Source organism: Notamacropus eugenii, chromosome 2, assembly GCF_028372415.1.
Source record: "Notamacropus eugenii isolate mMacEug1 chromosome 2, mMacEug1.pri_v2, whole genome shotgun sequence".
Lineage (NCBI taxonomy): Eukaryota > Metazoa > Chordata > Mammalia > Diprotodontia > Macropodidae > Notamacropus > Notamacropus eugenii.
The window spans coordinates 85,961,915-85,987,222 of NC_092873.1; the positions used below are offsets into that span (position 1 = coordinate 85,961,915).

The 25,308-nt window shown below is 42.0% G+C and overlaps 1 protein-coding gene and 1 long non-coding RNA gene across 3 annotated transcripts in view; one reads left to right on the top strand and one right to left on the bottom strand.

Annotated features, from left to right (window-relative positions):
- The window catches only part of NOTCH4 (notch receptor 4), a 31,412-nt gene extending 17,043 nt beyond the window's left edge, over window positions 1-14,369 (bottom strand). Inside the window, exons 1-9 of one of the 2 annotated variants that reach the window (XM_072637593.1) lie at window positions 14,182-14,369; window positions 13,276-13,357; window positions 12,663-12,943; window positions 9,977-10,321; window positions 9,747-9,869; window positions 9,370-9,606; window positions 7,663-7,818; window positions 6,472-6,666; window positions 444-557 (exon numbers count right to left, since the gene is read on the bottom strand). In XM_072637593.1, coding sequence (XP_072493694.1) covers window positions 444-557; window positions 6,472-6,666; window positions 7,663-7,818; window positions 9,370-9,606; window positions 9,747-9,869; window positions 9,977-10,321; window positions 12,663-12,943; window positions 13,276-13,357; window positions 14,182-14,236 — 1,588 coding nt within the window. In that variant the 5' untranslated portion in view covers window positions 14,237-14,369. The remainder of the gene's footprint in view (window positions 1-443; window positions 558-6,471; window positions 6,667-7,662; window positions 7,819-9,369; window positions 9,607-9,746; window positions 9,870-9,976; window positions 10,322-12,662; window positions 12,944-13,275; window positions 13,358-14,181) is intronic. The other variant, XM_072637594.1, reaches the window with a different exon arrangement.
- The window catches only part of LOC140522327 (uncharacterized), a 60,552-nt gene that overhangs the window by 15,798 nt on the left and 19,446 nt on the right, over window positions 1-25,308 (top strand). Inside the window, exon 5 of the long non-coding RNA XR_011973286.1 lies at window positions 922-1,036. This is a non-coding gene — a long non-coding RNA (uncharacterized lncRNA). The remainder of the gene's footprint in view (window positions 1-921; window positions 1,037-25,308) is intronic.

The following is a 25,308-nucleotide window of genomic DNA, read 5'->3' on the forward strand; positions in this document are numbered from 1 at the left end:
TTGGGAATGTATTGAGTGGTAGGGAACAGAGATAGCAGAAGACAGAGGGAAATCTGAAGAAACTGGGGGAAGAGATAAGGCCCAGAGAGGAGGTGCAAGCAGAACTGAAAGAGGAAATTAAAGGGAATGGAGGTGGGGAAGGAGGGGGGAAAAAGTGGTAACTTAAGGAGATCTGGAAGACATGGAAGTGGTTCGAGAATGGAGGTAAACAAATATTGGGGGCATAAGAGTTTGGGAAACAGAGAAGTGACTTGTGAAAAGGGCAATTTGTGGTCAATGGTGGGGTGGGAGATTTGAAGGGGCTCAGATGATTGGGGATTATTTTGTAGGGAAGCAGGGATTGAGGTTGTATTGAGGAGTTTAGCGTTAAGGAAGCTGATAGCTCCAGAGTATTTTGGATACTCAGGGCAGGAGTAGAGGTGGTGCAGGTGTGAAGTACTCACCAGGAAGGCATTCGCACAGGAAGCCATTCACTTGATCATGGCAGATTCCCTGATGCTGGCAGGGTTCTGACTTACACTCGTTTATCTCCATCTCACATAGCTGTCCCTCAAAACCTACAGGACACAGGGTTGGGTTAATCAAGTGAGTTCATGCATCCCTTTCAACTTGGTCCATTTGGGCCCTTGATTCCTCTCTATCCAAATCTGAAGAAAAGGGGTTTTATTTCTTGTTTTCTCATTGGGGTTTGTGGCGCATGTGTGGGAGGGAGACAATGGGAATCTGAAAATAAAATAGAATTGATGTAACCCAAGTTCCAAAAGTCATTTGGTATACTTCCCATTATTTCTCTGTGTTCAGGGTCAGACATAGCTGTCTGGTCTCTTTTATACTATGCAAATGGCTCTGACCTCAGCTGCCACATCAAAGTAAATATTGGGTATTAGCACCCAGTACAATAATCTTTCCATTTTCTTCTAGAACCAATAGAAATGCAAAAGAGAGCAGAGGCAGAGCCTCCCAATCCAAAAGAGAGATTTTGAATTTCCAGTGAGAGACTGAAGAAAGCCCAGGAAGTCAAGAGTCTGAGCAGGAGGTGAGTAGCATAGAAACCTGGGGAAATCAGGCCAGATAGTGAATTTTGAAATCCACTCAAGAAGATTTGACATTCAACTTGGAAGATTTTGAATTCTTACTGAACATCTTGGTAGCTTTCCTCTATGTCTTTCCTCTTTGTCACTAGTAGTAAATATCCTTAGAAAACCTAAGAAAACTTGAGGGGCTAGTAGGAAAAGGGGAAAAGAATAGCACAAGTCTTCTTGGATCATTTGAGTTGAAAACTGTTAATTCTGAAGTGGAAACACTGGGTGGTAGTAATTGAGAAAATGGGACCCAAGGGAAAAATATCTTCAAAGTAGGTGGTCTAAGATTTGGGTATAGTAGTGGGATCTAAAGACACTTGGGCACATGCTTGGTGATTCCTGGGAACAGCTGAGATCCCAGCTCACAAGAGGAAGGGAAAAGCTAGGTCTCAGTGTTGTGATGATGGCTACAGAGGAGTAGAGTTTATGTGGGCAAACTGTTGCAGCACAATTGGATAGAATGAAGACCCTGGAGCTGGTTAGAGGTACAGGCATCTGGGGCTCAGATCGTTTAGTGTGGAAAACATGCAGAATTGTTTTTTGTCATGTCAGGAGATATGGCTCTGAATAGTAAGAAGCTTTGGATGGGGACAGTATCTAAAGACTGGTCTGACCAAGGCTGGAGATGGCACCGAGGTAGAGAATGTTAAAAAAACAAAACAGAACAAAACAAATAGGAATAACTCTAGAGAGAGCCATGAAACAATGTCTAGAGAATCCATGAGAGAATTAAGGGCAAATAGGCTGGCTGTAGACGAAGGCTTAGCTCCAAGAAGGTTTCTAGTGGGTAATGCCAGGCTAGGCAGAGGAGATTTGGAAGGCCTCACCAAGTCCAGTAATATTTTATTCCCCAGAGACAGGAGTGACTTTAGGGGTGGGCTTTGGTAACAGAAGAATTCAATTAAAAGTGCTTACTGTGTGCATGGAATTGTGATAGGCACTTGGGACACAAAGACAAAAAGCATGGCAGTATTTGTCCTCAAGAAGCCTTACACGAATACTGGGGAGACACAACATGTACATAAATATAGTACAAAAAAAAGGAGAGAACAGTAAGCATCAGAAAGGCTTTATGGAGGAGTTGGCAGTGGAACTGAACTTTAAAGAAAGGTAAGGATACTGAGAAGTAGAGATAACTAGTGCATTTCAGGCCCAGGGAATAGCTTGTGTGTGAATGCAGGAGAAGTAGATAAAGGAATGGCTAGTACTCTAGTGTGACTGGAATATAAGAGTTCATGAATGGAGATTGTATGAAGGCAGATAGCAGGAATACTGTGGTATGTCTTCAGTGACTGGCCAAGGAGTTTGTATTTTATCTTAGAGATAATGGAGAAGATTTTGGGGCAGTCAGTAAACACTTATCAAGTGTCTACTATGTGCCAGGCCCTATGGTCAAATCTCTGCCTTAGGAGGGTCATTTTGCCAATTGTGTGAAGGATGGATTGGAGAGAAGAGAATGGAAGCAAGGATGACAATTCGGAGGCTCATAAATAGTTCAGGAGAGAGGTGACAAGGGCCAGAATATAAGAGTGGAGATAAGAAAAATTGTATTGGTAGAGTTGGCAAGTAGAGTTGGTAAGTCTTGGCAACTGCTTAGATATAAGGGGTAAGGGAGAAAGGAGGGTCATGGACCTAAATGACTGGGAGATTGGTGATGTTCTTAGCAAAAATAATAGGGGACCTTTAGGGGAGAAGATAATGAGTTCTATTTGGGACATGTTGATTTGCAGATATTTATGGGACATCCAGGTAGAGGCCAAGTTGCAAGGTAGTGATGAGTGATGCAGGACTGGCGCTCGGCGGGGGGGGGGGTGATGGCTGGATATGTAGATCTGAGCATCATCTGAATAGAGATGATATTTGAAAACGTGATCTGATTACACTAGTGGAAAGGTCATATATAAAGTTGTTAAAATTAAAAACCAACCAATAAGCAAAAACACGCAGCTATAGTGATATACAAGTATATATGTACCCTTCTTAGCTTCTGTATTAAAGTAACAGCTAGCTGCCTACCTTAGTCATGTCCTGACTTCTTAGGCATATCATGCCATCCTAACTGGTTTAGCACAGGTTTGGCGATTTGTTGTCATGGCCTAAAACCCTAGCCCAGAGCAGCAAAGCCTGCTGCTTTGGAAGAAGGTGGAGCCAGAGGCCATATGATGATGGTCACAGGTGAGGGAATTGAGAGAATTGTGGGAATTGAGTGAACAATACTGACTCCCATCTTGTGACTCAATTCTGGATACAGCTCAGTTCCCTTTCTATTCAGTTATGGGTCTAGTTCAATTTCTATCTTGTGAGAAAACTTTATTCAACCATGGGAACTGTGAGAAAACTTTTTTGCATTGTTTGAAACTAGCCCTGCATGGCTGGGAAGCTGTACTACCCCCACCTGTTGCTCAGGGATAAAATTTCTTTAATGCTTAACTTAGGTCCGAGATTATACTGACCAAAAGCTTAATCAGATCTGAAGACTGATGCAAGGAGTTTCCTCACAATTATATATCTCAAGCAGTCATTATGTCTTATCTGAAAACTGGTCTCCTACTGGTCAGTTACTGTTTCCTTCTTCCTTTGATTGAATACGGACACTTGGGGAGGAGTGGGACACCTCTTTTTCTGATTTCAGGGAATTGCACCTGTTAACTCTCCTTCCCCATTTGGAAAGTCCTGTAATCATTCTTCCAATTAAAATCAGATTATCTAATCTTGTATCCTGGTTTATATCCTATTAATTGTTTCCTTTTAAATAATTGGTCTTATTTGATTGCTTTTAATACATAAAAAATCTGTCTCCTCCTGTATTTAGGGTCCAGTGACAAAACTGAGGAGACTTGGTCCTGATTTATTATGTAATTGGCATGTTGTTGTTTAGTTGTTTCAGTCACGTTCTACTCTTTGTGACCACATTTAGGGTTTTCTAGTTGAAGACACTGGAGTGGTTTGCAATTTCCTTCTTTAGCTCATTTTACAGATGAGGAAACTGAGGCAAACAGGGTAAAATGACTTGCCCAGGGTCAAAGCTAGTAAATGTCTGGGGCTGGATTTGAACTCAGGTCTTCCTGACTCCAGGCTAAGTACTCTATCTACAATGCCACCAGTTGCCCTACAATTGGCATTCTTTTCTTAATAAATTGATTTGATTTGTTTCCTCAGTCATTTCAGATTCCACTAGCCACCCAGGGAAGCAGTTTTAAGATGAACAGATAGAGCAGATAGGGAGAGTTTGCTGACACTGGAATTAGTGCAGAGGCTCAGGCAGTGGAGACTCAGGTATTGGATAAAATGCATTTGTATATTTGGTCCAAAGCCTTCCTATTCCCTTTTCAGCAGGCATTGGAGCATTGGGAAATCCCCAAAGGATAGTATGTACAATTTCTAACAAGCTGTTTGCTTGTTAGGACCTTCTTCAGGGCCCTTAAAACACCAGTTTGTATCCTATTCAAGTTCATGCAGGGATTTTTCTGGAGAAAACAGTGCATTTTGACCTGTGGAGGATCAGTCATTCACTGTAGTGCTATTGCAAGTGAGAAAGGCTTAGTTAAGAAGGCAAGTTTGGCCAGATCATGCATAGTGCATGTGAAGGAGAATGGAGTGCAGTAAGCCTGGGAGGGTAGGTAGGGACTGGCTTAGGAGTGTCTGTAAATGCCTAAAGATAATTTTATACTTGATCCTACAGGTAATTAGGGAGCCAAGTATAATGAATAGGCAAATGGTACGGTCACTTTGGCAACTGAGTAGAGAATGGATTGGACGTGTGTGTGTGTGGGAGACCTGAGGCAAGAAGGTCAAACAAGAGGCTCCTACAGTAGTTCAGGTAAAAATTACCTCTATTGTGCTGGACTTGGAGTCAGGAAACCTGGGTCCAAATCCAGGTTTTTATACTTAGTAGTTTTATGACCATAGGCAGATAACTTCACCTTTCTGAGCCTCGGTTTCCTCATCTATAAAGTGAAGATAATAATACCTGCATCATCTATCTCTCAAGTCTGTTGTGAAGAAGTGCTTTACAAACCTTTAAGTCATTCAGTTAACATTTATTAAATGCCTTCTAAGTGCCAGGTACTGTACAAAGCTCTGAGTGGTAGTTATTTATCATGTCATTAAGCTTAGATCAATTCATAATTGCAATGAAGCTGGATATGATTAATTATATAATTATGTTCACATGGCTCCCACAAATATGGGTTTTTGATCAGGTGGTCCCCTTGGTCTCATCTAGTGTAATCCTTTCATCTCACAGATGAAGAAACAAAGGCCCCGAGAAAGAAAGACATGTCCTGCCCTTTATAGGTGATGCCAAATCCAATCCTGATTATGGGGGAACAGAAAATTCTAAATCTGAATAAAGTATATTACATACATAGCATTTTGGTTGCTTACCCGAAGCCCTAGTTTGGGATTTGTCTAACAAGTATTGGCAAAAAGAAGCAGAGCCCATTGAGATCATTAAGTCCAGACCTTTCATTTTACTGATAAGGAAACTGAAGACAGAGAGGGGAAGTGAGTTGTTCAATGACACATAATGAGTCAATGGCACAGACAGGTTGGGGTTAAGGACTGTTCAGCTTCCTTCCAATAACTACTCAGCAACATAGTTGGCTGGCATAGAGTCTCTCTTGGTTGTACAAATGGATTTTTTTCTTTACTCAGATATGGAGTCATACCAGGGACATGAACAGACTGTTTTCTAGGTAATTCAGAAAGCTGATAAAACTTTTAAATTCAAGATTCAGGGACATTTATTTTATATGCTTTGTCACTTTGAACTTTTCATTTTATCTATGGATATCCTCTGGCCTTGATTACCATCTGCTGTATGCATTAATTTTAAATTATTACAAAATCTTAAAAAGAATATTGTGCCTAATTGAAGGGCAGTAGAGAAAGCTGTAGAGGAGGTCAATATTGTGTTTTGAATCTACAGCTGGGCTAGGAAAGATTAATTCCTAGTTGGAAGTATTGGGTGGTAGTAATGAGAAAACAAAAGGAACTAATTTGACCTTGGATCTCAGGAAATAAATACTTTGGGGACATGATAACTTGTTTAGGACTGTAGGACCAGGGAAGCATCATGTACCAACCATATTCTTAACTGTACTTTTCCCCCATCCGTCAATCTTCCATTTTCATTTTGTCTACCTTTCTCCACATAGGAATTCTCCCAGTGGGCAGTTGGGCTTGGGGTCAACAGTGGTTCAGGTGAAGTACCTGTCCTATTTTCCTTCCTGCTCCTCAGGATTGTGAGTAAGCTCCTGAAAACCGATCTGTTCAGCTGAGTGGAAAGTGGATTCCTCTTTGCTTTTGTGCCTGTGGTTGCTATCATCCCTTTGCCCAGAACCACACCACCACCCTTGCCCACAGGCTGTCCAGTGTCGTTCCATACCTGGAGGACAGAGGCAGTGGAAAGTGGCGAGCAGGTCAAGACAGGTGCTGCCAGGGTGACAGGGCTGAGATAGACACTCATTATGGTCAGTCTCGCATCGGGAGCCGGTGTAGCCTGGGGTGCAGAGGCAGTTGAAGGATCCTGGGGTGTTGAGACAGGAGCCACCGTGTTCACAGGGACTAAGGCTTTGGTGGACTGAGAAGAGAGAGACTGAGATGTGTCTTAGGGGACAAGGAAGAGGATGTATCTTAGAGATGAGCATATGGATAGAGGATGAAAGTAGGAAGATGGAATGTATTTGAAAAGAACCTTGATGATACAGTGGAAGGTGCTGTAGTAGAAAGCATTCTGTATTTAGAGTTAGAGGGTTCCAGTTCTGTCACTTACTAGCAGGGTGATTCCACTTAAGCCTCAGTTTCCTTATCTGTGAAAAAGGGGGAAGAGTTGGACTAAATGACTCTCTGAACTTCCTTCTGGTTCAGTCTATGATGCTAATAATAACTTTTGTAGTCGTTGAGTCATTTGAATTGCATCTGACTCTTTTTGATCTCATTTGTTTTTTTTTTTTTTTTTGTCAAAGATACCGGAGTTGTTTGCCATTTCATTCTCCAGCTCATTTTACAGATAAGGAAACTGAGGGAAACAGGGTGAAGTGACTTGCCCAGAGTCACACAGCTAGTAAGTGTCTGAGGCTGGATTTGAACTCAGGTCTTCCTGACTCCAGGCTTTATCCACTGTTCCAGTTAGCTGCCTTAACATCTAAAAGATTATAAGTGACTTGTCCAAGGTCCATCAGCTGGAAGAGCCTAGTCTTCTACTTCTGCCTCCAGAGCACTTTCCATTATACCACACTGCCTCTATGGGAGATAGGGAAGAGAGTATGTAGCTCTAGGGGACAATGAAGGATGGCATCTATATGGAGGTGAAAGGTAGTGTCCATAGAGGGTTGCACAGCAGAAAATCAGAAGGGAGAATGTAGAATAGAGATGTGATGGCTTGGAAGAATTCTAGAAATATTCAGAAAATAAAGGTGTTGTGTTTTTTTTCCCCCCTGGGAAACTGGAAAAACCTGAGGAAGTATAGGAAAATCTCATTTACTACTGTTTCCCCTTCCCCTTGACTTTCATATTTCTTTTGTGGGAAATAGGGTGAATAGGCTTGGTTGGAGAAGTGAATACTGGGGTTCCTCACCCATCTGACATTCATCCAGATCCTGGTGGCAGGTGGGGCCGGAGTAGCCAGGCTGGCATAGACAAAGCATGGCTCCTGAGATGGGGTTGGTACTGCATTGGGCTTTGGGGTGGCAGGGCTGACTCAGACACATGTCTTGTAGCTGGCATAGAAGACCTAGAGCGGAGAGAGGGGCAGGGGTAGACAGAGACAGAGAGAGCAAGCATGAGAATAGATTGAGGTCCCTATGTCACCCTATATATCCTTTGCAGAGGTTTCTGCGTCTCCCTCCTTATCACTGTTTTTCTTTTTTCTACTTTTTCTTCAGTGTCTTCCACTTTTACATTCTGCCATCTTCCCACTTCTTTCTTGTGATCTCCTTGTATAACTCATTATCTTTTCCCCTAAATTTACGCTTCTTCCCAACTTCTTTATTTCTGTTGAAGAAACCACTATTCTTCTAGTCTCTTAGGTTTATGACGTTGGTGTTTTATTCAAATCTTCACCTTTAACCTTTATCACCTCTTTTCTTGATTATTGTAACAATCTCCCCATTCTTCTCCCTGCCTTGATTTCCCGTTCCTGTCCATCCTGCACACCACTGCCAAAGTGATTTTCCTTAAGTGCCCATCTGACACGTTACTGTCCTATTCAATCAATTTCAGTGGCTCTCTCTTGTTTCTAAGATCATATATAAGCTTTTCTGTTTAGTTTTTAAAACCCTACACAACCTGGTCCCAGCCTATCTTTCTAGACTCATTGGACGTAACTGCCCTTCCTGAATGTTCCAGTCTGGCTAAAGTGACTTTCTCTCTGCTCCTCACATTCAGCACTCCATTTCCCACCCATGCTTTTGTACTGGCTTGTCACCCTTGCCTGGAATGCATTCCCTCCTTAACTCTGCCTAATAGAATCTCTTTGCCTTCAAGACACAGCTCAGGTACCACCTTTTGCATGCAGCCTTTCTTGATTCCCATCAGCTGTGAGTGCCCTTCTTCCCAAACTTTTGTGGTTGTTCAGTGATGTCGCACTCCATGTGATGCAATGGACTTTGTCCGTGGTGTTTTCTTGGCAGAGGTACTGGAGTGGTGTCCCCATTTTACAGATGAGGAACTGAGGCAAATAGCAGTTAAGTGATTTGCCCACGGTCACACAGCTAGTGTCTGAGGCTAGATTTGACTCAGAATTTGCTGACTCCAGGCCCAGTGCTCTATCCACTTCGCTCCCCAAACTACCTTGTACTTAATTATTTTGTATCTATTCTCTTTACATTTATTCTGTATATGCTTGTCTGTCCTAGTCAGTCCTCCCCTTCTTATATGGAGAAATTGTTCCCTACTTATTGTCTGTACAGTATCTGATACATAGAAGGTGCTTAGTAAATACTTATTGATTGATGAATTGGTTTTTTCCATTAACTCCATACCCTTCATATTCATGTATTCCCATTCCCTTACCACTGCCTCCTGAGTTTTCCCGCTGTCTCTTTATCAATCACTAATCATTAGGTACCTACTATGTGCCAGGTAATATTCCTCTCACATCTCCAGTGCTTCCCCCATATCCTCTTATTTCTATGTCTCTTGCAATGGGATGGAGGGAGGGAAAATGCATTAAGTATCTATTTTGTGCTACATTGTGCTAATAACTTTACAAATATCTTATTTATTCTCTAACTTGTCCAAGTTCCATCTCCCCCACTCCCTCGATGTCCCTTCAGCCTCCTACCTGTGAGACCTGGGGGGCAGAGGCAAGTGAAGGAGCCCACTCTATCAATGCATGTAGACCCTTGGGCGCAAGTGGCAGAAGCACAGTCATCCAGGTTCTCTTCACAGTTTGGGCCACCCCAGCCACTCACACACACACAGTGAAAGCTGCCAGGGGTGTTCTGACAGGTACCGCCATTCTGGCATCTTGAGGGGCTAATGGTTCCACACTCATCCACATCCTCTGAACAGTCCCGTCCTATGGAGGAAAAAGAACAGGGGTGTGGGACCTAATACCATGGTTTCTGAAAGTTAAGAGAGACTAAACACGAGTTCCACATCTTAGAACTGGACAATTGGGTCATAGATCCTACCCTGTCTATGACCTCAGTAACTCACCTGCCCAGGTCTCAGGGCAGAGACAGGTGTAGGCATTTAGTCCATCTTGGCAGGTGCCTCCATTCTGACAACTGTGTCCAATGCAATCATCTGGATTCACTTCACACTTCCGGCCTGTGAAACCTGCACAGGGATCATGGAGATCATTTGGGTAATAGGGGTCTTAAAGGAGAATGTCTTAATGTTGGGATAGAAAGCAGGGCTGGGGAAAGGTTCTCATAAGCACTCACCTGGGAGGCAGAGGCAGTGGTGCAGAGTGGTGGACCCAAGAGCTAGTTGGCAGGTGCCCCCATTTTGGCAGCCTGTAGCAGAGCAGGGCCCTACCTGGAATTCACATTGGGGCCCATCCTGCCCTGGGGGACAGAGACATTTGTAGGAGCCCAGTATATTGTGGCAGGTGGCACCTATGGGGCAGATCTCTGAGTCCTGGAAACACTCGTTGACATCATGTTGACAGCTATTGCCCTCAAAGCCTTGGGGGCAGTCACATAGAATATAGGGGTATGTGGCCAGACAGACCCCTCCATTGGCACAGGGGTTTGCTTTACAGAAGTCATGATGCTGGCAGTGCTCACCTAGGGTGTGGGGGTAGGAGAAGAGAGAGGAGAGAAAAGGAAAGCATTTTACACCCTGCATGAGTTATAGCCTGTTCTATATGGTATGTAACAGATTTTTTTATCTCATATTCACATTAATTTTTTACAGCCTTTATTGTATCTTTTTCTTAGTTATATACATGATTTGTTTTTAAGTCATTTCAATCATATCTAACTCTTTGTGACCCCAGTTTCTTGGCAGTGGTACTGGGATGGTTTGCCATTTTCTTCTCCAGCTCATTTTATAGATGAGGAACTGAGGCAAACAGGGTTAAATGATTTGCCCAGGGTCACTCAGCTCGTAAATGTCTGAGACCAGATTTCTCCTTAGGTTTTTCTAATTCCAGACCCAGCTCTCTATTCACTGTGCCACCTAGCTGCCCGGATATACATGAATGTATCTCAGTTTTATTATCATCTTTAAAGTTCTATTCTACTTTTCTTGGGTAATCATAATGACTCTAGCTACCTTTTAATCACACTTGACTGGGTTCTATCTGTCACAACTCATCCTATTTTGACCACATCTTGTCTGGGTTGTATCCTGCTTAGTTTGCATATCTCCTGCACTTGGGTTATATAGCACACCCTGCTTATATCATACAGACATTATATCACATTATTATATCTTACATATTATATATCATATACTTTTAAGATTTCAAGGATCTGGGTTTCCACCGTTAATCAACAAGCATGTATTCCACACCTACTACTATATGTGCCAGGTACTGGGGATACAAAGACAGAAATGAACTAGTTCCTCTCCTCAAGGAGCTTACATTCTCTCTATTGTGAGTAGCCTTTTCACTGATGAAGATTACTGCCTCTCTGAAACTTAGCTGGTGATCTTTGAAAGTTACTTTGAGCAACCTTATGTAACAGTATTAGTAGCAGTAGCAGTGGCAGTAGCAGTAGAAATAGTAATAGTAGTGGTGGTAGTGGTACTTGTACTGGTAGTGGTAGTAGTAGTAGTGGTAGTAGTGGTAGTGGTAGTAGTAGTAGTAGTAGTAGTAGTAGTAGTAGTAGTAGTAGTAGTAGTAGTAGTATTAGTAGTATTAGTAATTGTAATATTCTGGAGAACTCATCCAACAGACGGTATTGTAATATTGGAAATGGACCATTGCAGACCAAACTGTTGCCCACCCAGACATGACACTGGCCCACAGAAAAACTTAAGAGCAGTGTTTAATAGATATCACCATTCCAAATACCCACAATCTCCAAGCAACATGGAACAAAAAGCTTCCAAAATATAGAAACCCAACAGAGGAGGTCAAAATCATGTGGGAACAGAATAATTTTGTCCTTATTATCCCATCTGCTCCTAGAGTTGTACCAAAGATGTTTTCAGTGAGCTTATAGAGACATTTTCATTTTTGCTGATCTGCGTGTGCTGACCTTACATACTTATGTTTTTATTCAGCTTCAAAACCCATTTGTTGTATTCATCTTTGCAGTAGTCTGTATTCCACTAAAAATAAAATTATAATAGTGGATAATGACTTGTTCCAGTGTTGTTTTTAGTTGAAATCCCATCAAAATAGATGAGAATTAGATGATAGTGCAGTAGATAGAGCACTAGACTTTGAGTTAGAAAGAACTGAGTTCAGATCCAGCCTCAGCCACTTAATTGTGTGACCCTGGGCAAGTCATTTAACCTCTACCTGCCTCAGTTTCCTCATCTATAAAATGGTAATAATAGCACTTCCTACTTTCCAGGTTTGGGAGGATCAAAAGAGATATTTGTAAAGCACTTTGCAAATTTTAAAGTGTTATACAAATGTTAGTTATTATTGTTATTATTATGTATGTTTATATTCCATTCTGTTTTTCTGCCTATTGAAATTCTTCCTTCCTTCAGGGCTCCCATACTTTAAGCTGTTACCCCTCCCTGAAACATTATATGTGAATAGAAGTGATTTATCTTGCCTCAGATTTCATATAGAACTTTGCCCTTACCACATTCTACTTTCCTTTATGCTATTTATGAAGGTGCCCTAGCCTCTTATTGGATTGTAAATTCCTTGAAGGCAAGCAGCTGCTATATTGCATGTGATAAATGCTCGATAATCATTTGTTAAACAAATGAAGTATTTGATGATCAAAGCAAAAGACCTGGTCCTTGCCCTTGGGGAGGATCCCCTTTCTCCCTGCCAAGTTTCCTATTACCTATATTAGATCACAGAAATATGGAGAGGAAGGGAGGGGAAAATAGGAAGATATTGGGAGGAAGAGGCAAAAAGATAGAAGAAATGAGAAGGAAGAGGAGAGAACACAACATCGTTCATTTCTCCTCTTCCTGGCTTTATTCCAATACCTGTCCATCCAGCTAGACAGTGACATCGAGGCTGGCCAGAAGGCAAGACATGGCATCGGCCTTTATGGTAACAGGGATAGGACAGGCAGGGGTCTTTGAGTTGGCACCATGATCCTCCAAAGCCAGGGGGACAGGAGCAGAAGAAACTGGGAGGGTGGGGGGAGGAAGTGCCCTGGTGATTGGGGAACAGGCTCTCACAACTGCCTCCGTTCTGGCAGGGCTTGGCATTCTGGCAAGGATCTGGAAACTGGCACCTCTCACCCAAGAAGCCTGGGGCGCACCTGGGAATGGGGAACAGACATAGGAGGAGACCCATCTAAACCTCACTTTTCTCCTTCCTACCACAAGTCTTCTTTCTCCATTCTTGTTTCCCCAAACCTTGCCTTTCTTTCCCTTCCATCTCTTTCCAACCCCTCCTTCCCATTTTCCTGTCTCACTTCTTCCCTCTTCTTCTGTCTTCTTTTCTCCCTTTCATCCATCCTTCCTATCCCTCCTTACTGCTTTCAATCTTCCTCCATCTCTCCCCTGCTCACCACACTTGCTTTCCCCTCCACATCCCTTCTTTTTCTCCTCTCCCTCTTCCTTTTATCCAGACCCAATACCCAACACTCACTGACAGGTTTCTTCACCCTGGGGCAAGCTCAGGCAGGTGCCCCCATTGGCACAGGGCTCTGGGAACCTCTCACATGACAGTCCTAGGAATTAAGGGACAGGGGCTGGAATATTGGGGAAAGAACTGTCCACTTGGAACCCTTTCCTTACTAGCTTCTGAGGACCTTTGTTTTTAAGAATGAGAACTTTCTTCCCCATGACCCCCTTCATGGACTCTTTCAGTCCCCATTCCTTCTAGGAGAGTAAAGGATACCTTTTCCTCCACACTTGTACTCCCTTACCCAATTCTGCAGCATCCCAGATCCTGGTCCCCCCTTCTCTCAGTCTCCCCACTCCCTTCCTGTTTATTCCTTGGCTTCCCCATTCTGTGCTTGTAGGCCTGTCCCTCGGAAGCAGATGACAGGCCTAGGGAGGGGGCCAAGAGGGACCTAGGAGGTGAATGGTTGAGATACTGAAGGGATATCCTACCGGAAAGGCCCAGTGCTGAGCTAATCAGGGGTGGGGACAGCCAGATTGGGCTCACATTCTCAACTCCTTCTCCCCCTCCAAATTGTGTAGCTAGAGAATCTGTGAGTTAAAGTTTCTGTAGTTTCCCAAACTAGACTGTCACCTTTCTCTGTTCCTTCTTCTGGGCAGGACTGGAGTGAGGTCAGTGGGTGGTAGGGTGGGGATAGGGGTGAAGTAGAAGATTTAGGTCTTTAGTATCTGGCCTTTGCAGCTCTCATTTCCTATGACTGTCTCACCTCCTCTACAGGTGCAAGACCAGTGTATCCTGTGGCTTCTCCTCAACCTCCCCCTTTCCCCTTAATTGCTGCAACGCCCTGCACCAACATTCTCTTCCTCCGTTCATTTCTAAATCTTACTGGAGAGAGTGACTCCCTGCTCCTATCCATGCCAACATCCTTACCTCTGGTCAGTGGTAGGGAGATCAGTAGCAGCAGCAGCGTGGAGGGGTGCTGCATCTTTGACACTCCCCCAGGCTCCACACCCTCCTCTCTCCAGGAGGGGACCCCCCCAGAGTCTTTGGTTGGTTGTGGCAGGAGAGTCTCCTCTGTTCTCACATCCCCTTCCTCCTCCTCCTCCAGGCCCCACGTCTGAACTGTTTCCTGAGACACACAATGTCCTGGACACCCTTGGGATGGGGGGAGGGAAGAGGAGGGAGTTGGGAGCAGTGAACTTGGTGGGGGAAGAAGGGGAGGAGGGGCCTTCTATCCCTGAAAGCCCCTTGTCATTGCTTGGATGAGAGGTTGAATGGAGGGTAGTGTGCATGGGGGTTCAGATGGAGAGGGGAACAGAATACATGGAGGCATTTTATGGAACACTCATCCCTAGGGAACCCCATGTCTTTCCAGCTGCTCTGATTGGCTGAACAACCCCTGATATTCCAAAGGCTGAGTAGAAGCTAGGATTGGGAAAAAAAAGTTATGATGGAGTGGTGGAGACTTCTCCTCCCCTTGGGGGGCTGCTACCAGGACAGGACACTTGTTTCATACTGCTAGGATGGACACCTCCCCAGAGCCAACTACTTTCATGTGAATTTACCCAGCTATGGTAGAGGGGCCAAAGGAAACTTCTGGGGTCATCAACATCCCTCAAAGATACCTTAATTCCTTCTCAGAAGGGAACAAGCATGTATTAACCACCAATCAGTACAAGACAGTATTAAACACTTTACCAATATTATTTGATCCTTACAACGACCCTTTGAAGTTGTTACTGTTATCCCCATTTTACAGTGGAGGAAACAGACAGACAGAGGTTAAGTGACTTGCCCTGGGTGACACAGTTATTGAGTATTGGAGATCAAATTTGAACTGAGGTCTTCCTGACTCCAGGCCCAGTGCTCTAACCACTGAACCACAGAGGTACTTAGATACTTCTAACATAGGCATAAAGATATTTAGTATTTCAGGAAGCAGATGCCTCCTGCCTTTTGATGGCAGAGTAGTTTTCTCTCTTCTCCACATCTAGCTGAAATCTGGAGGCCTGCAGGACTAGACTTAACAGGGAGCAGAGGTGGCACAAGAAGAAAGGGGAGAGGGATGAGTAAGAAGAGAGGATGAAGAGGCTGCTTTGGAACATAATGTCATGGGTGACCTAGGATAACTTTCCTTTGTGAGATGGGAAGCTATAGTAAGCACTTAATAACTTGTTGATGTGAATTACTCTCATTGGAGTCATCTATAAAAGAAGGAGTCTGAATTAAGTGATGTCTAAGGACCTTTCCAGCTCTAACTACCTATGAGTTTGTAATTCTATGATTCCTTTGGGTACCGATAGATTTGTCATTAGCACCCAGAAGTAATCACATTTTTACTGGATCAAGAGAGAAAACCTGCCTCATATGGAAGCTTATTTACTGAAGGGAAAAGGTCCCAGGAAATTCTTCCTGGGGCATAAAAGAGATGTAGAAGCCATTAATAGGGAGATCTCTTGCCTAAAAAATAACAGGTGCTACAAAAAGGCAGCCAAGAGATCAGCCCAAGCTCTCTTTTTAACACCAGTGAAGACCATCCCTGATCATAAGACATCTTTAGGTTCTTGCAACTTTGAAAACTTTCCCACACTTGTTTTTATTTCCTCTCTGTGTTTTCCTGTCATACCGAAGTATTTTGATGGATATGTGATGTCACTGATGCAAAATCTTCTGCCATTGTCTCATCCTGTGAGAATGACTCACATTGAAATCCTTTAGTGAATCCTCTGTACAGATATATAGAGTGCCCTGTATGTCTTCCTGTGCATGGAGACCCAGGCTAAACTCGGGTCACATTTGCTGTTCTGCACTCTATGTGACCTATCAAGGCAGCAAGGTGTTAAAGTGGATAGGGTGCTGGCACTGGAGTCAGGAAGACCTGAGTTCAGCTTGGATCTGAAACTTAGAGGTATGACCCAGGGCTAGTCACTTAACCTATGTCTGTCTCAGTTTCCTCAATTGTAAAATGGGAATAATAATAGCACCTCCCTCCCAGGCTTGTTCTGAGGATCAAATAAGATAATTATTTGTAAAGTACTTAGCACAGTGCCTGGCACATAGTGGTGCTTCCTTCTTCATGGTTCCGCCTCCCTTTCTTGACATATACATGCTCAATGATGTCCTTTATTTCTCTGCTTGGTTGCAAGTTATTTTTTATAATATGCCATACATAGCCTAGAGCATTGACTAGAGTGCTTGGCTTGGAATCAGGTTGATTTTAGTTCAAATTCTACTTCAGACACTAGCTATGTGACCCTGAGTAAATCACTTAACCTCTCTGGGCTTCAGTTTCTTCATTTGTACAGTAAGGTAATTGGACTTAGCTGCCTCTAAGGTCCCTTGGAACTCTAAATTGCTGATCTGTGATCTTAAAAAAATATAGTTCATAACAGAGTTCATGGAAAACACTGACATCTTGAGCCATAGGTTTCTACTGCTAAGTAAGGTCCCAGGAGGGGTGTGGACTCTGGCATGGCTCCTGGGTATATGATCAAATGAGATAGCGTATATAAAGTGCTTTGCAAACTTCAAAGCACCATGTAAAGATGTTAGCTATATGTCTCCTACTGAGGCTGTCCACAGTTCCAGGAGGGTGCTCAGGGCCCTGCCTCATCATTGTTCCTCTTCATGACTGAATTGGAGGCAGGCACATCTGATTCTTTGGGTACTTGCTAGGAAAGATCACAATTGTCAGTTGGAAACAGGATAGGAATCACACTTTAATAACTACCATGGGTGTAAAGGTGAATGTCTCAGAAAATAGTAATAAGCGATTAAAAGAGGGGATACAGAGGTAGATGACATATAGGAAAGGAAGTCAGGGAGCATGGGGAAGAGGATGGAGAGGGAATGAGTCATTTAGTAAACTCAGAGTTGGGAGCACACAAGCAGCAGGAGATGGAAAAATGCTGGGGGTAGGGTGGGGCAGGAGTTTGAGGTCTCATTTTTATAGGGTGTTTTTTTTTGTTTTGGAAACATACTAATCTCTCTGTGCCACCTTGGGGTTAGTTCATTAACATATCCAAATCATCTCAAAGTTATCAGCACCTTTTTTAATATTCTGCTGGTATGGAACTGAGGAGGTTTGGATTTTGTCTGGCCTTTTCATATCAGTGAACTTAAAACCCTGATAAGTAGGGTTTGAATTGCTTCCTCTGATTTACCAGATATCAGGATGTGAATTTTGGTTAATATATGATATGATTTGTAAATTATGCTTCCTTGATCTTTGGGATGTTTTGCATCTGACTTCCAGGTTCCCCTTTGCAATCTTATTTCCTGCTATTGCCCCTTTATACTGGCTACTTATAAACTTATTATACTGACTAGGAGCCGGGGTGAGGGGTGTGCTCAGGGGAACAAGGACAAGATGCAATTTTTACAAAATGGTCTTTCTGGCTATCTGCGCGATGTACACAGCTTACAAGTCTCTGCATCTCCCAGAAGATGACATGTTACTTCCCATAGCCACTTTCTATCATGGCACCTCTGCTGCTCTCTGAAGTTTCTCTTCCTCTTCACTTTTCTAGCAGATGACATTAATTTTTTTGTGTGGCTTTCAGCCTAAAATGTCCATTACCATTGTTTTTGCAGCTCTCAGCTAGTCAGAGGCTACTTCCACAGTATATCATGGTATGATACCCAAAGCTCCCTTGTCTTGGCTAGAGACCCTTGGTCTCCCTGTGTCAAGTTCTAATGTATTGTCAGAGGAATTCTGGACTTCTCCCTTGAGGTACAGATCTGTTGACCTAGAAGGGTCCTTAGTTGTCAGGAACACTCTGCCCTTCTCAACTTCCAAGTATGTAGCTTTTCACAATACCAGATTGATTCAGAGTGAATTTTATAATCTAGTGTTTTCTTTTCTCCAGCACCTGCCAACCCCACCAGCACTGTCCATGGGTGCAAAGGCTTGATACAAGGCCCTGATTTCCTTCTTATTGTCCCCTTGTGCCTCATGATTAAAGGTCCTAATCCAAGGAGACAAATTTGACCTCATTAGTGTCACAGAGACTTCGCAGGATGCAACCTATGACTGGAATGTCACTTTGTACGGATACATCTTATTCATAAGAATACTCTCATGGTTCATCCCATTGGTTCCAATTCTTCTTTACAACATGACTAATGTGGAAATATGTTTAATATGAATGTATACGTAGAGCCTATATCAGATTGCACGCTGTCTTGGGGACGGGAGGGAAGTGGAGTTAAATTTAAAACTCAATAGCTTGTGGAATTGAATATTGAAAACTAAAAATAATTAATTAAAAAGAATAAGAATAGATAAGGGAGGTGACATAACATTTTATATTAAGAAAATGTACTCATAGGAGAAAACCCAGAAACCAGAAGATAAGTCCATGATGGGCAATTTTTGGTAAAGACCAATGGAGGGAAAAACAGAAATGAGGGTAGAGTACACACCTCTTAGATAAAAAGAAGAAATAGATATTCGGTAAATGGATTAAAGACTGGTGCAGAGGCTTGATGCAATAATGATGGGGGACCAAACATCTCTCCCTGTTTTTTTCTCTCTCTCTGTCTCTCTTTGTCTCTCTGTCTCTGTCTGTCTCTGTCTCTCTCACTCTCTCTGTCTCACTGTCTCTGTCTCATTCTCTCTTTCTCTCTCTCTCTCTCTCTCTCTCTCTGGTAGGAGCTTCCACTCTGCCAAAAGGTAAGCAACTAATAATATATCGACTTGTGTTAATGAGAGAATAAATAAAGGGAAATTCCATTTTTGACCTGATTCTCACTAACCTGGTTTGCTGGGGTGGAAATGATGGGAAAATTAGGGAAAGTGACCATTACCTCTTAGAGTGTGTGATGGAGAAGAGGAGAGCTGAGCACAGTCTCATATGTGCCCTAGATTCTGGGAGAGCAGATCTCAAGTGTTTGAGAGGAAGGATAAGTAGAATCCATGAGCTAAAATTCTAGACTTTCAAAGGACAGTTTCAATAACGAAACGCTGAAGACACAAAGGGAAATCATTCTCATGACTATGAGTAAACAGTGATTGTCTGAAGAGACCTGTGTGGGCAACTAAAGAACCCATGACCAATTTAGACTTTTAACAAGGCATGCTCAGGGAAGCAAGGATGAATACAAGCCTACCATGATCCTGTGAGGACCTTGTGATGATTGCTGAAACTCAGGCTGAGCTCAGGCTGACAATGATGCTTATGCATGAAGAAAGGGTTTTGTTTTTGTTTAGCGCTATTAGGGGAAAGGGAAGTGTAATGAGGGTCTGATGTATGCACAGACTACATCAACTTACTGATAAACCAGTGTGGAGGATGCTAGGAGCACAAGAGGCACTGAAGTCACCCAAGAGCAACTGAGGCAAAAAGAGTATTGGCTGATGCTGAGAGGCCTTTCTGAATGCTTCAGAGTCCAAAGAACCTCCCCTTCACCACTTTGTTAACTTACTGGAGCCAGTTATGTAATGTCTCTACATGCTCCACACCCTTACATATGAGCACCATTCTTCCTGAAATGAACTCCTTGGTGTCTTCCTTTTGGAGAGGTTACATCAGGGGAGCACATTGATGGAGCCTGCCTATGAGCCAGATTCCATATACAGAAGGATCAAAGAAGCAATAGGCCTTTTTAGAGTGGATGGGACAGGGATAACTGATAGTAGAGAGAAGATAGAGCTGCTATATTTGAATTTTTCTTCTGTTTTCTCTGCCAAAGACAATAATTGCTTTTGGACTGGAATGAACAAAATAAAAAATGGCAATAGGAAGTTGATAACCAACATGAATAAAAAGATCATAAGAAAGCACCAGCTGCTTGTGATAAATTCAGGTCACTTGGTCCACATAAACTATATCCTCAGTTACTGACAAAATTAGCTGGAGTGATTCCTAAACCACCAGTGATATATGAAGGGAGTATGGATAGGGAAAAAAAGAATACAGAGAAATGAGAAAGATATTACAAGACTACAAAATGGGGCAGATGTTTCAATTCTCACAAAAGGGAAAAGAATAATATTTAAACCATTGGTCAGTAAGCTTAACTTTGATTCCTGAAAAATTTATGGAACGGATGATTAAAGAGATGGTTAAAGAAGATCTAGAAGAGGAAGCAGTGATCTTATAGAACCAGCAGAGCTTTACTGAAAACAGGTTATACCAGGACAACTAAATTGATAGGTGAGGAGAATATTGTAGCTATAGATTTTGTAGATTTTAGCAACGCATGTGATAAAGTATTTCTAAATATTCTTGAGGAAAAGATGTAGGCCAGATTATGATATAATTCAATGAATCAGGATCCAGTCAAATGACTGGTCTCAAAGCATCATGGTTAATGATTGGATGTCAAGTTGGCAGGTGCTGTTTACTTTTGTATGTGACTTGGACAAAGACATAGATGGCATGCTTGGGAAAGGTTAGCCCAATGGATGATAGAGTCAGCATCCAAAAAAGATCTTAAGAAATAGGACAGAGCTGAATTTAATGAGATACAACTTGATAAGAATGAGTATAAAATCTTACACTTAGGACCCAGATAGACATGCCAACAATAATATGGGGGAAGCACATGGCAATATAGCAGTTTGTCTGGGGAAAAAAAAACACCACCACTTAGGATTTTGATGGACTGCAAACTCATATGGGTGAACTGGGTTAAATGGCAGCTAATGTGATACTGGATTACATTTAAAAGGACATAGTGTCTAGGAATAAGGAAGTGAAAATTCCTCTGTACTCTATCCTGGTCATATGACGTCTGGAGTATTCTACTCAGTTCTGGGCATTACAGCTGAAGAAGACATTGGTAAGTTGGAGAGTGTCCAGAGAAGGGCAACTAACATGATGAAAGGCCTTGATCTCACAAGGGAAGGACATAAGCATTTATTTATTTATGAAGAGGGGAAGGCAAGGCAATTGAGATTAAGTGACTTGCCCAAGGTCATGTAGCTAGTAAGTGTCAAGTGTCTGAAGCTGCATTTGAACTCAGGTACTCCTGACTCCAGGGCCTGTGCTCTATGCCAACTAGCTGCCCCGAAAAAGCATTTAATTAATCATCTACTATGTGCCTCACACTGTACAATGTTTTGCAAATATTATCTCATTTGATCCTCACAACAACCCTGGGAAGTAGGTACTATTATTATCCCCATTTCACAGTTGAGGAAATCAAGGCAGACATAGGTTAAATGACTTGCCCAGGGTCACACTGCTAGTAAATGTCTGAGACCAGATTTCACCTTAGGTCTTTCTTATGCCAGGCTCAGCACTCTATCCACTTTACTACCTTGTGCTTTTCTACTCATGTCATATTAATAATAGTTTAAGAAAATAAAGATGTTTAACCTGGAGGAGACTGAGGGGGGGGGCACTAAATCAAGTATCTAAAAGACTGTAATGCAAAAGAGTAATTATACTTTCTCTCATTGGCACCACTGGTAATGGGTTGAAGTTGGAAAGAGGCAAATTCGGGTTTGATGTCAGGAAAAACTTCCTAACAATTAGAGCTGTCCCAAGTACAATGGCTGCCTCAGGAGATAATGAGCTCCCCTTATTAGAGATCTTTGAACAAAGTCTCTATGACTATTCGTTGGATGTGTTCTGATGGGGATTTGCTCCCTTTCCAAATCTGAGATTCTGGGATTCTGTGAGTCCATCTGCAGCCAACTGAGTGAGATTATTCAAATTTCTGGGAGCTGTTCCTGTGCCATTCAAGGGAGAAGGATTGATTGGTTTGGGAGGAAGCCAAGCACACCTTGGCTTCATGTTTGCTTAGAGATTCCCCTTTGCATGATAAAAGAAAAGATATTGCAGTTCCAGCCCCAACTCCTACCAAAATATCTGTTTCATAGATTCCCATGGCCAAAGGATTCATTACCTAGTGACCAGCCTGCTAGTGATGAATCTTTCTGTATTTAGGTAGTCTTCTGGTAACAGAAAAACCAAATGTCTCTCTGACTCTACTCAATGCCCCTCCAAATTTGGTAAGACTTTTCAAACCTTGTCCTCTACTTGGAGAGCCTATGCTCACTTTTATATCATTACTGGAGGTCAGGGCTGGTTTAAAAAAATTTCTCAGGAGTCATTTAGTATAAAAATTCCCCACCCTCCCAACCTAGAAAGGGCTGTGTGCTTGCTTCATGGACGTGGACATTTGAATAATTGGGTACTCTACAAGGAAAGGAATCCAACCATATTCTAATCTCACCTGAAATCCTGGGCCAGGGCTGCCTGGAGCTTTTTGGCCTACTCTCTCTTTGTAATTATTATTATAATAATTAACACATAGGATTTATGATTACAAAATATTTTATGTATGTAGCCCAAGGATCTCTTAAGAGCTATTCCAGCTTCAGGAATCCCCATGGATGTTTTGTTTACCTGACCAACCAGAAGATGGACTAATTCCAAGCAAAAGACATTTAATTAAAAAGCATAGCAAAATAAATATCCAGGAAAAGCCCCTACATATACACATGGGTAGATGCTTCTGCAGATTACCGTACCAATGGTGGGAGAGGGAACACATCTCTGTCCAGGCAACAAGCCCGGGAAATATGTGTGGGGAAGATATATGGCCAGGTGATATGTACAAGAGGGTACATGTGTAGGTTAGTTAGTGTCTCCAAATTTTAAAAATCAGGTAACTCGTGCTCATAAATTGGGGAGTAGATGAACAAGTAATGCTTTATAAATGTGATGGGATACTATTATAAGAAATAATGAAAGAGATGATTTAAGAAAATCCTGGGTAGACTTATATGATCTGATGCTGAATGAAGTGATCAGAAGCAGGAGAAAAATGTATACAATGATAACAATATGGTAAAAGCAAACAACTTTGAAAGATTAGGAACTCTTACGGAAGACTCATTCTAAAACATACTACTCATCTCCTAACAGAGATAAGAAGAACTCAGAGTGCAGAATGAGACTTTTTTTTTGGCCTTAGACATGTGGAAATTAGTTTTGATTATGTATATTTATACCAAGGTTTGTTTTTCTCCACTTCTCAAATGTGAAAGGATCTGAATTAGAAGTGTGAGAAGACAGATTTTTGTTGATGGAGAAAAATGATTTAAAAAATTATACATCCCTATCAGCAAAATATTTTGACCACATACCCATAATATATGCATATTTATTTATTTGCAAGTGATGCATATGTACTACTGTACCAATGTACATGTGTATAAAATATGCAAAACCAGAAATTAAAAAGGATTAGATAAAAATGAAATAAGCAACATTTAAAAATAATTTTTATTTTGTTAATGGCACAAAACCTTTTTTCTCTTACTAAAAATATCATTAATATTGGAATATTTTGAGGAAGGTGATGGTTCAAGGAGACCTGGGATAACTTGTATGAATAAATGCAGAGTGAAGTGAACAGAACCAGGAGAACATTTTATACACCGCCAACAGTCTTTTGAGGACAATTTAAAAAGACAGATCAATACAATAGTCAATAAGTGCATTTGTTTTTGCTTGATTATGCACGTGTGAAACAAGAGATTTTTTCCTTTTGCTTTCCCATTGTGGAGGGGGGTGGTATTTCAGAGGGGAGGGAGAAGGCAGATTTTCATTTGAACAAAATTTCATTGCAGCATTTTTAGTGAGAGCAGTATAATTGAATGTGCCATGTTATTTTTAAAATGTTGGTTCAATGATTTGTGATTCAGTGACTTAATAGCAATCATGGCTAACATCTATGTAGCACCTACTGTGTGCCAGGTACTGTGCTGAGCACTTTACAGTTTTTATCTCATTTGATTCTCACAATAACCCTGGGAAGGAGGTGCAATTATTATTCTCGTTTTACATATGAGGAAACTGAACCTAACAGAGGTTAAATAACTTGCCTAGGGTCATACAGCTAGTAAGTGTCTAAGGCTAGATTTGAACTCAGGGCTTCCTGACTCCAGGACCTGTCCTCCAACCACTGTGCCATTTAGCTGCACCTAATTTGATTTAGAAGTCTAGTTCTAAGTTCAATTTATTTTGATATTTGGTTTAAAGGTTCTCAAATAGATGTAATAGTGACTACTGTAGTCCCAATTGTCTGGGATACTAAACCAAGCCTGTTACATTTTGTCCCTCACCTCGAAGTCTCTAGTACCCTTAAGGGGGTTTGGGAGTGTCTGGTCTCTACTCCTGGTTCAAGGCCCTACTGAATGTGTCCCCTCAGTTGTAGGGGTCCTCTACATCTCAGTTCTGTTTAACCACTTAATAGAGTAGCTTTTACAAGGACTATTTACTTCAAAGGTATAACTAAAACAAACATGCAAACCTTCCTCTTCTTTCTCTCACCTAGAAGGCATGATCCTCCTCCCCCTCCCTCCCCCCACAGTCTCAGTGAAGCCAAGAGGCATTAGGTTCACAGGTTAACTCTGTTCCTTTATAGCATGGTCCCACCAAGTTCTAAGTCCAAAGCCTCCCTGGGACCATAACTTCTCAAGGTTTCATTGGCAGAGATAACTGGCTTGGAATCTTGACTCTAAGGTCATCATGATTCAGGGTGTTCTTAGAACTTAAAAGGACAAACAAAACAGACCAAAACCCCAAGCCCAATTCTTGGGGCCAAAGAGCCAGGGTTAGGGGGAGGAGGGAAATAGATCTTCCCTTCACACCCAGATCAGTACATGGTTCCCTTACTGTGATTGAACCTTTAGTTCAAAGGATTCCCCTCCCCCACTCCTCCATACTGTCATAAAGACAAAGACGTTATTCCTATCCATGTGGTAGTAAAGCAGGATGACTTCTCCCAAAAACAGGTCCCTGATATCTCCCACATGGTTCCTCCATTTTAGATGATTTGGGCATTCTCAAAACCCAGTTGCATAAAATAAATACCTCACCAAGATATGTAGATCTTCATGGAAGTGCATTATTGACTGTGCTTACAAAATCAGGTTGCTTTGCTTACCTTTCAGTCCCATCCAATTATGCAAAAGTTTTTGTGGAAATTTGAGAAGTACATTTTCATCTTTGCTAATGTCAATCAACTCTTCTTGCAAACTAATGAGAAGGTGACGCATTTTTATATTTTAAACAAATGAGTTCAAAACTCACTGAA